Below are 12,481 nucleotides of genomic sequence, written 5' to 3' on the forward strand. Positions count from 1 at the left end.
CTCACCTCTGCAATTAATTGTTTGAAGTGATAAGCTTAATAGTTAATTGTTTAATTAGTTAGTCATAATCTTAATTAGTTAATTGTTTAATTAGTTAGTCATAATCTTAATTAGTTAATTATTTAATTAGTTAGTCATAATCTTAATTAGTCACCTCTGCAATTAATTGTTTGAAGTGATGCACATTGGGAATTTGGGTTTGTGATAAGCTTAATTAGTTACTAATTGCTAATAGATTATGTAGTTGTTGCTGATTGTTTTGGTTTGGTAGTTAGTCATAAGCTTAATAGTTTTGGTTATTTGGGAATTTGGGTTTGTAATTGTTTTGGTAGTTAGTCATAAGCTTAATAGTATATGCTCTGTTTTTGACCATCATGTCACTTTCTTTTTGCAGCTTGTTTTATATCAAAATATGGATAGGTCATGGTTAAAAGCTGATAGAAGAACAAGAGAGTTTGAGAATGGAGTGGACGATTTACTTATGTTTGCCTTTGAGAATGGATATAACGAAGACAAAATAAGTTGTCCATGCTTAAAGTGCGCACATAGCAAATCTTGGAAAGCTCGGATTGTTAAAAACCATCTGTTTCAAAATGGTATTGATGAAACGTATACTCGCTGGATATGGCACGGGGAGCCAAATATTGTAGAAAGTCCTGTATTGGATGAAAGTGACAACTCGGTATCTTCTAATTACCAATTCTGCACAAGAATGGGTGAAGCTGACGATGATGATGTTCTTTCTTCAGATTCTTCAGATTTCATCAACCATGTGAAAGGTGAGCATGAACCTCTTTATCCTGGTTGTGAGAATTACACTAAGATGAAAGCTTTGGTTAAGTTATTCAACTTGAAAGTGAAGCATGGTATGTCTGATTCATGTTTTTCTGATGTTCTATTATTGATTGGGTCTTTGCTACCAGAAGGCAACAATGTCCCTTCTTCTTTCAATGAAGCGAAGAAAACCTTATGTGCATTAGGAATGGGTTATGATAAGATACACGCATGCCCGAATAATTGTCTACTATATCGTGGGCCACAAGATGAAGATGAGACTACTTGTCGCATATGTAAGGCCTCTAGATGGAAACTGAATAAGAAAGGAGAAGAACAAGAAGGAGTCCCTGCTAAGGTCTTATGGTATTTCCCCTTGATACCAAGAATAAGAAATTTGTTCAATACACCAGCGATTGCGAAGGACATGACTTGGCATGAGACCGAACGACAACAAGATGGTAAAATGAGGCATCCAGCAGACTCGCAAACATGGAAGGATGTCGATCAAAAGTGGCCTGATTTTGCATCGGAGAGTAGAAACCTCCGGTTAGCTTTATCCGCCGACGGTTTCAATCCTTTTCGTGGAAACCGTACTGATCACTCAAGTTGGCCAGTTTTGCTATCGGTTTACAACCTTCCACCTTGGCTCTGTATGAAAAGAAGGTACATTATGCTTTGCTTGTTAATATCAGGACCGACCGAGCCTGGAAATGATATAGATGTGTTCCTTCAACCACTTATTGAAGATCTGCAGGAGTTGTGGCGCGGGAAACAAGTGTACGACGCATATAGACAAGAGTCTTTCGTACTTAGGGGCATATTATTATGGACAATAAGTGACTATCCGGCCTTGGGGAACTTGTCGGGACATGTAGTTAAAGGATATAATGCTTGTATTGTTTGTGTTGATAAAACAGAGGCTACTAGGCTGGTTCACTATCGGAAGACGGTAGTTATGAGGCATAGGAGGTGGTTGCCTCGTCATCATCCGTATAGAAAGCAAAAGGCAGCTTTTGATAATAGCGTTGAGACAGGTGCTGGTCCTATTCCATTAACTGGTGAGCAGGTTTTTGAAAGAGTACAACATCTAAGGGACCATGTCTTTGGTAAGACACAACGCCAACATAAACTGAAGAAAGGTGATGCTAGACCAGTTTGGAAGAAGTTATCTATCTTCTTTCAACTTGAGTATTGGAAATTTTTGCCAGTTAGGCATGTTCTCGATGTGATGCACATCGAGAAAAATATATGTGAGGCTTTACTTGGAACTTTGCTAAATATTCCCGGAAAGACAAAAGATAGGGAGTCAGTCCGTCTCGATATGGCAGAAATGGGAATAAGAATGGAGCTAAGGCCAAAAACTCCCGGAAAGAAAGAGAAGGTACCTTTGGCTGCATGGAACTTATCAAATGCTGAAAAGAAGGTAGTTTGCTCATCATTTCTTCAAATGAAGTTACCAGATGGATTTTGTTCAAATATCAAGAATCTTGTAAATATGGAAAAACTTCGGCTTGTTGGAATGAAATCTCATGATTGCCACACAATATTGCATCATTTGCTTCCAATTGCGATTCGGTCGGTACTGCACAAAAAAGTCAGGTGCACAATAATAAGGTTTTGCCTTTTCTTCAAGGCAATTTGCAGCAAAGTCGTCGATGTAGATAAATTGGAAAATATGCAATCTCAGTTGGTGGAAACATTATGCCAGCTGGAAAAACACTTTCCCCCTTCGTTCTTCGATGTCATGATCCATCTCTCAATTCATCTTGTGAGAGAGGTTAAGCTTTGCGGGCCAATCTTTCTACGTTGGATGTATCCTTTTGAGAGATATATGAAGGCGTTTAAAGTATATGTTCGAAATGCTGCTCATCCCGAAGGTTGTATTGCCGAGGCATATGTTGCCGAAGAGGCCGTTGAACGTTTGGTCAATTTTGAAGAAGCTACCATAGGTTTGCCAAAAAATGATAGGCATGAGCAAAATGCAATAAGCAAACCTTTATCTGGTGCGACAATGATCAAGCCAAGCAAAGAGGAATTGCATCTAGCACACTTATGTGTTCTGCAAAATAGCAATCACATGAGGCAATATTTTGAGTAAGTTACTAACATATGTGTGTGTGTGTGTGCATTTTGTTATTTTCTCATTATCTGCAATTCGGTAAATATATTGAAGCAATTGATTTTACTTGTAGTGAACATATGGCATCTTTAATGCTAAGATACCAGCAGCATGAAAATGACGAGGTGTGGCTAAAAACCAAGCAGAATGAACAATTCCCCGAATGGTTCAGGAAAAAGGTAAGTTTTATTTATGTGTTTATTACCTTGTTACGTAGTCCTGATTAAAAACAATACAGACAAGTAATATAAGAAGTCGAAGACAACCAATAAAAAATAAAAACACAGACCTAAAAAAATTGTTTAATTTTTTTTTTATTGTACAGATTGAGACGGAATTGCTCCATGACCATAATAGCATAGGTGATGATATAAGGTGGATGGCAGAAGGGCCTAACAAGAATGTTCCTACGTTTAGTGGTTATAAAATCAGCGGGGTTATTTATAGCACCAAGGAGCGTGATAATAATAGACAAGTACAGTGTAGTGGTGTTTGTGTTGTTGCAGATACATTAATGCTTTCCGAAAAATTTAAATCTGTTGAACATACTTCACATACCTATTATGGAGTTATAACAAGTATATGGGAGCTAGACTATAATAATTTTAGAGTCCCTATATTTCATTGCAATTGGGTAGATATGAACAAAGGGGTTAAGGTTGATGAGTTGGGATATACATTGGTTAATTTAAATAAATTAGGATTTTCAAATGATCCTTTTGTTCTAGGGAAACATGTTAAGCAAGTTTGCTACATTGATGATACTCTTGAAAAATTTTGGTCTGTGGTGTTGAAAGTCCCGGAAAAGAACTTTTATGACCACTGTGATGATGAAAATGAAGGCTCTGTAGAAATAGAACTTGAGAATGAGCTGCAGTTGCCCGTGTTCCCGAATGTTGATGAACTGGACGATGAAAATACTAGCTATATGCGAGAGGAAGAAGAATGGATTCAACTTCCATAGTGGTAATATATATAATTATTTATAGATACTTGAGTCCATGTACCGCTCACTTTATTCTTTTTGTAGGTGAAGCTCCCATTATCCATGTGTACTGCTCGTGAACCCCTTGATGAGATTACTTTTGCCGTGATAAAATCATCATCTAGTTGACTGAGTTTTCAATTTGTGAATGCTGCTGGTTGATGCTCTTCTTATAATAGATGATGATTTTATCATAGCAAAAATAATCATTCGGCGGACATACAAGTATGGCTAGCTTCTACTGCAGAAACAGGGCTTGGAGATATGTTATCTACTGCAGAGGATAAATTATAAAATTTTCCACATCAAACTTGTGCAAATTAATGTTGATCACTTGTTTTTGTGTTTATGCAGAATTACCAGCATACGGCGGTTGTCAAGGCGTGCAAAATTATGGCTAAGCAGCATGCATGTTACCAAAGGCAGTAAACAAGGATTGTGTTTCCATTTTCATTGTAATATTCACTACTAAACAACTCTGTCTTGTATATATGGAACAATGTAATTTGAAATCTCTGTCTTGTTTAATTGAAAGTGTATGGTTTGCCAATTTTGAGGAATGGCTTACAATTTTGATTGAGGATCTCTAGTTTGTTGTTGGTTGGACCTTTGGCTGATTTATGGTATTATATCTGTTGGTTTGGGTTTATTCAGATTGGACATCTTATTGTTGGTTTGTGTACAGCAGGGTTGGGATATGTAATATGTGCAAGTCAATTTTTTTTTCCATCTTTGCTGTATAGACAACGGTTTCTTTTGCTAATCAGTAAACTGTTGTATGAACCTCTATTATCCCATAATGTTAATAACCATTGTCTATGAACTTTGCTTTCTACAATGGTATTTTAAATCCATTGTTTGATAGAGTCTAAGATATCAGTTTTAGTAAACCATTGTCTAAATTAGACAACGGACTTGTCAAAAACTGTTGTCTTAAGATGGAATGAATTTTTGTACATACAACATGCATGCAACATTATGTAAAAGGGTTACAAACAACAGCTCGTAAAATAACAGTTGTCTTAAGATATAATGAGTTTTTGGACATACAACATTGGTTCACGCTTGTTTAAAATAGTCATAAACAACAGTCCATGAAATCACAGTTGTCTAAATAAGTCAAATCGAAAAGCTTAGACAATAGTGTGCAAAAACCTCTATAAACGTTGTTGGATGGAAAGCAAGACAACTGTTTTTTCATAGCGAAGAAAACCCCGTGGTTTGATTTTTTGGGACAACGGGTATATTTTGAACCGTTGTCTCATGACAGTTGTGTGAATGAGATTTTGGTGTAGTGGTGCCATAAGTAACTCGAACTACACTGGACTATCCTGTAGTCTCCGGGAAAAAAATGATTGTGTTTGGTTTAATACTGGGATAGTAGTCTCCGGAAAAAAAATGATTGTGTTTGGTTTAATACTGTGCCACTAGAACTTGCTTAGTTAATTCTAGTAAATTGAATCAATTAAAAATCTATTGTTATGTAATATATGGTGACTACAGGAGACCTAGGTAACTTGATACCCTTGTTTTGGAGCAAGTGCAAGTACATAAATCTTTAAATGACTTTTTGAATTTAAAATCAAGGAACTATGCAATGTAGCCCTTTTAAATTAGAAGGAGCCGGTAATTTTATAGTTTGATTACAATAAATATTTTACATTGTTAGGACATTGAGACAAAGGAGGCCTTTTTGTTCCCAGGATCAGCTTTTTCCGATGAATGTAGCCAGAATGTCAATGTCCTATTCATCATCCCTTTAAGTGAGTAGTAAATAATTAAACATTCTTGCATGCTGTTTTATTCTCTTTTTTTATTATTATTTGTAGATACTATGTGACTTTACTCTACATATATCTGTAAAGGCCATCATGCTGAGATCACTAAAATGGAAACAACTGAAATTTGTGTTCGACAGGTATTACCCATGGCCAAGGAGAAGATCCTAGCTTGCTCTTGGCATTTAAAGTTGTTGGTAGCTTGTACACTAATGTGATATGACAGGGAAGTACAAAATTACCGGTAAGAGTAACATATCTAGGGAATTATGGAATTTGAGCTATCAAGGAGGCCAAAACCCTGGTATTCAAATGTTTTACACTTATTGTTTCAGGAATGGAGATTAATGAAACAACACATACCAGTTCAGCTGTTTGAAGCATATCGTGGTGGCCCCTAGAAGTGCTCTATAAATAACATCAGATTCTTTGAACGCGTCTGCCTATATTACAACAACATTCCCTGCTGCTCCTGCCCAGAATGGTCTTAATACATTGAGAAAAATATAGACATTATTTATAGTTCAGCTCAGGTGTGATCCTCTACAACTCATCAAAATCATATATCTAACAATTAATCTTATTATATAATAGTAATTTTTTCTTCTGAGTAGCATTTTTACTCTTTTATATAGGGTCTTTTAAGAAACATGGTTCTGAATGGTACAATATAGGTACTACACAGTGCTCTTTTTTTCTTCTCCTTTTCTTTTATAAAACTCGTTAATCACTTACATATTTTGCTTCATGCCTGTTGAGTTGAATCATATAATCCAGCTGACAACAAATGGTTTCCTCGTCCCTCTACTGGACGACCAAAGGGAAGCCTAGCTGGTGCAACTTTACAAAATAAAATTTTTGCAATTGGTGGCGGCAATGGGAGTGAGTCCTTCTCCGAGGTTGAAATGCTAGACTTATACCTTGGACGCTGGATAATGACACAATCGATGATAGAAAAGGTACAGATTAGGAAGCTCTAGTTAACATTATAGAGTATATTTGAAACCATATCAGGTTTATTCATCCCCTATCTTTTTATAGATATATATTTAGTGTGGAGTAACTGGTTAGATGCAGTAATAACACAAAAGAGGAGCGTTTAGATTGCTGTCACTCACTTTCTACATAATTCCGAATATGCATATTATTTTAATTTTTTGGTTTGTCAGTACCACCTGTTTATTGTGCAAACGGCAGTTGATTGCTTTAGTTGTTGTGTTGTTTGTTCCCCTTTTTTCTAGTGCTATAAGTGTGCACAAAAAAATCTAAAAGTAGTTTAAACTAGGAGTCTGGGAATTGTTTTCCCTACCTATGTTAACCTGTGATACTTTTTTTTCTTCTCTGTATATAAAAATTTATCAAATTACCATTCTAACAGCATATTGTATTTCCGTAATCTGTTGAGTACATGAGGAAATAATTGTCTCTAAGTCTGCCTTTTTGATCTCTGTATGAGCACCATTGTATCACAGTTCTCTGTATATAAATATAATCTACATTTATGTACATTTTCTCAAATTGTTAGCATAGATACCTTGTAATTTCCTGGAAATGTAAACTGGTTGAACTCGGGTAATTACAGTCGAACTTTTGCATTCAGCTAAAATTCATATACCACAGTTTGAACCAATACTATACATTGTTTGGACTAATTATTCTCTCAAAGATCATGGACTCGCAATTAACGATATATATCTATGGCAAGACGCAAGGTCTCCATTAAAGTTATTGGAAGATCTCTTTTCTGATCAAGGAAATACCGGTCGATGAGAATCCTATTGATTTAAAGTAAGTGATTTCTGTTTCTATTTAATTCGGTTTTGTATTTCAATTTACTTTACTTGGATTGTGGATCAAACAAAGCATTTCGCACTCAATCCATAAGAACACTGCTTAATTTTCTTATAAGACGTGGTATCCTAATTGTCTTTTTTAAAAGGTTGATGAGAGTAGAGTAGGGTTAAGCAACATAGCATTTTGTCTGTTTTGCTTTCTTTTAATGCCAACTGTACTCAATAAGTCTGGCGTGTAAAGTACTTGGAACAAACAGTTTTAAGAAAATGCGTAGGTGACACATTTTGTGGATACAATAGCCCAACTATTTTGACGTTTACATAAGTATATTACAGAGTGGTTACTGAGTCGCCAATTAAGTGTAGAGGTTCATTCGGAAAGTTCTGTGTGCAATTTTCTTAACTTCCTTGTTATGTCACCTGATATTAACTTAATACATTCTGAAACTTTATATTTGTTCTACTTGGAATTCATATGTACACTATCAATTTTTTTTTGCATTTTAGGAATAGTAAAATGTTCGCAAATATATCTATCCACATGCAAAATGCATGAAAAGTAGGTATACTTTTACCACAGCAATAAGCATTCTTTGTGACTTACTTGAGATAGTATGCTTTGATTGAATGTGCTTTGATTGAATGTTCAGAAGTTCTGCATTTATTGTTATAAATATTATTCATCTGATTACAAAATTTAATCCAACTTTTTTTGGAGTCTACATAAACCAAGGACTATAGATGGTCCTCATCCTTCAGTTCCTAACACATCAGAGTGTTTTGGAGTTCTTCAAATCAAGCCATACAGTTCATCATGTTGTTATCACCTTATCGGTACTATATTTTATTATTGTTGTATAAGTTCTTTATATTAATATATATTATATTTTTCTTGATTAACATCACAGTTTTATACTACAATTATGATGATCTTAATCCACCTACATCGCCATGCCCAAAGGCACCTGGTAATGGTAAAGATGCTCTTGTAGCAACAACTACGGTTGCCGATGCAAATGGTGTCAAGATATCTGAAATCGTTACTAGTACTCCTGAACAAAATGCATGAGTGGGAGAATAAGTATTTCAATGATGCGGGTGGAGAATTAGTATCAAAGGAAAAGAATCACGCTGCTTGCAAAGAATATGTTTGATATTGATCATGTATTTTTTGAATTAATACCAAAACTAATCATTCTCATTTTTGTTTATTTTGTTGACTTGTATGAAAAACAGGTTTATGGCATGTTCAATTTACAAACAAATTCTGTCAAATTTTTTTTTGAGAAATATGTTACATTAGGTACTTAAATGTTACAAATAAATTGGTATAATATAATACAAATGATTATAAACTTTACAGTATGGAAAAAAATGTTACAATGATTTTATGGCCAATATGTGGGGCCCATTTTTTTTGCTAATTCTAAGTGCAAGGGTAACATACATAGTGTGATATTATAGACATAGTTTGATATTACCTTTGACTGCTATTGTAACACAAATGTCAATGTTGCACCAGGTCAAGAAGGATGTTACCTTAGGGACCAAAGGTAACTTGAAAAAAAATAACTTAATTTTTATGTTACCTTAGGGATTTAGCTGGCTATGGTAACATTTTTTTGGGTCTGTTGTAACATTTTCTTGTTGTTGCTATAGGCCATCTATGGTGTAATATTTTCTTGATTTTTAGCCTTTTGAAGTTTGGATAATGGAGTGTGAACAAAGTAGTTTAATTGTAGAGATATTATGTCAGCAGAATTAAAACAACAAGCACAGCAAGCATAATATTTCAAAACTCAGTTAATTTGTATTAATTAAGTTTGTCTTGCTACAAATTATGTGTTATTAAAAATATAAGAACTCAACTTCTTCCTTGAGAGAATACAAGAAAATTTAAAATTGTTTGATACATCTAAACTAAGGACCAATGCATGTTTTATACACTAGCAGCACGGGTTTACAAAACTTGCACTAAAATATACTAAACTCTTTTCTAAAGCAACCTTTTTCTATTTCTATTTCTAGTTTAGCGATATCCCAGAGGTCTCTATATATATTTTTGACTTGTCGATATCTCTGAGATCTCTAATGATAATTTGACTTGTCGATATCTCCAATCTTCACATTTTAATTTTGACTTGTCGATTTCTCTGAGTTCTCTACATGCAGAAATGACTTGTCGATATCTCCAATATTCACATCTTCATTTGACTTGTCGATATCTCTGAGACTTCTCTATAAGCCTGTTATTCCCAAACAATCTAAACAAGAATTACATAAGGGGGTTGAATGTAATTCTGGCTACTTTTCAAATTTAAGAACAGTTCTTCTAAGAATCTATATGTGGCGCCCTCCAAACCCGGGTCAGAAGTTTGGGGTCCACACACACACACACACACCTTATTTATAGCCTGCTTATAACAATAATAAAGATAATAATATGCAGTGACCTTACTTACCGACTACCACGGATCGCAACAGGTTAAAGTATGCACACAGGCCACACACACACTTATATTACAAACGCCCAAATCCCAACTATTCAAATTTACAACTGAATATTAAACATCATTACAAACTTTACAAACTTAAATTATCCCAAAAGCTGTCAGCTAGCTTAACTCGATCAACCTGGACCCCTAGCTCTCGCACTGGATTGGGGATCCTCGCTACCAACAGGTTCCTTCTTAACTGGAAAAGAACATAAACAACATCGCACAAATGAGCTAACTAGCCCATCAAGTCACATTGACAATACTGAGAATAAAATGATCAAGTGAAATGATTTGAGGTATCAAGTGAACAATGAATAATGATTCAGAATTGGATATTATATTTTCATTTTAAAAACCAAGGTTAGGCTGCTAATCAGTCACGCACTAACCTCAAGCAAGGCACACAGCTCTGCTCTAATTACTGGATCCAAGGCACACATTGGCCTAACTTGACCACCAATCTGGTCTGACCACGAATCTGGTCCACAATTTTATAAAACAATTCAAGTCTAACAATATAACAGAATAAACAATGTAAAGCAATAAACAGAATCATAAGCAACGTTGGATTACCAATCAGGAGATGGTTTCAATCTTCACAAAGGAAGTATGGCTAACAAGTGATGAAAGAACTGGATAACAAAAGAATCAAAGTTCAGGGTTACGTGGATTTGATCTTTCAATGCAGAAGGTACAATTATTTGAGTATGTAAGCAACCTTGGTTCAGAGTTTGTTATTTAGTTTGTATGTATTTGTGGAGTAGTATTATATCTCAGTAGTTTGTATTCGGGTAATCAACAATCAATAGTTTAGAAAGAATAAGGTTTATGGCTCAAAGATCAATAACTGGAATCAAGGTTTAGGGTTCAGTGCTTCAAAGCACTTGCAATATAAAACAGAACTATCAATTATCTACAATATATCTCGAGAAGGTTCAGAACACTTGCCTGATATTAGCTTGCTATACTTCACCAATTTCCAATCACAATCACCTACTTCTCGACTACTTGCTTCCCTTTCCTACGCCTTGCCTCTTCTGCTCACATATCATAAGTATCTATCAATACTCAACTCATATAATTCTATTCGGTATACACTTCTATCTACCCTTCATTTTATCCAAATCCGATTAACGGATTAAAAGTTATGCTAAAAACAAGTAAACACTAATCACAAAGTCCGGCAGTCAAACAAACAAGTCACGTATAACACATAGCACATCAAACAATCAATGAAATTTTATTTATAAGGAAGTCTCGGGTCATAAACAGTCTTTCGGGTATTTAATATGATTTTTAAAATATTTTTCGGAGTCAAAACAGGTCGTTGGATCAATTTTAAAGCAATAAACAGGGTTTGGTTGGCCAAATCTGGCTTCAAAATAATTTTATAATAATTATCTAGCCTTGAAAATAATTTAAAATAATATTTTAAAACTCGAAAATATTTTTCGAATTTTTTAAATCGATAATAATTAATTAAATCTAATTAAATAATAAATTAAAATTAGTTAATAATTAATTAAATCAATTAATCAATTAATCAATTAATTTTCAAATTAATTGACCAATTAATCAATTAATTATTAACTAAAATTAATTAACTAATTAATTTAGATTTATTTTTGAATTAAAAATAATTTTTGGAATTAAAATAATAATTTCTAGAATTTTTAATAATTAAAAATGAATTTTTATAATTAAAATAAATAGGAAATATGATTTTTAAATATTTTTAAAACAGGGATCCAATTTCTGCAAACTCTGAAAACCACAGAGACCTAACTTCATCTTCTTCAAAAATACAGGGGCTAAAGTGCAATTTTTACACCCCTCGCCGGAAAATTCCCCTGCCTCGCCGGAGAACTCGATTCCGGCATCCTCACACCACCATCACCTCCAGATCACAACTACAGCTCATAAGGAACGCAACCATGTATTCAAATCGTTCTAATAACCCCTGAGTTGGCCGGAATTTGGCCGAGATGTTCGCCGGTTTCCGGCGAACTTGTTTGCTTCGATTTGAGCAAACCACGAATCGTCAGTTGTTGTAATATATATGAATCGATTACAAATTCAACAAATAACATGAAGCAATCAACAAAAACGTCTAATAACCCCTAGAACAAAAAGACCCAAAATTCAATTAAGAACATTCATACGGGTTATAAACCCTAATTTTGAAATTCGAGAATTAAACCCAATTTTAAACATGTTATTGAACTCCAAATCAGTCATATGACATATCAAAATCATCAGGAAGAAAAGCTCTACAACATGCAATCATCAAATCATCCAAACAATCATCCGAACAAAAATTCATAATTTTAATCAAACTAATTCAAAAATAAAGAAAAATATAGAAATTAAACCTTGATTTCTGTAGTAAAACGAGTTCTAGAATCTGAAAGTACACTCTGAATCCTTCATTTTGGTTACTCCAACTTTCCCAACCGATTTCAATAACACCTTGAAACTGTAGTTTGATTCTCAAAAGGTTTTATGAAATTAGGGTGTTTCTCAGGAAAATT

General features: G+C 34.4%; 1 protein-coding gene across 1 annotated transcript; it reads left to right on the forward strand.

Annotated features, from left to right (window-relative positions):
• Positions 1-412: 412 nt before the first annotated feature.
• LOC141704415 (uncharacterized) lies at positions 413-2,875 on the forward strand. The gene has a single exon (XM_074507652.1). The coding sequence runs from the start codon at positions 413-415 to the stop codon at positions 2,873-2,875; it is 2,463 nt and encodes an 820-aa protein (XP_074363753.1).
• The last annotated feature ends 9,606 nt before the right edge of the window (positions 2,876-12,481 follow it).

The sequence above is a fragment of the Apium graveolens genome, unplaced genomic scaffold (genome assembly GCF_009905375.1).
Source record: "Apium graveolens cultivar Ventura unplaced genomic scaffold, ASM990537v1 ctg7811, whole genome shotgun sequence".
NCBI classification, from domain to species: Eukaryota; Viridiplantae; Streptophyta; class Magnoliopsida; order Apiales; family Apiaceae; genus Apium; species Apium graveolens.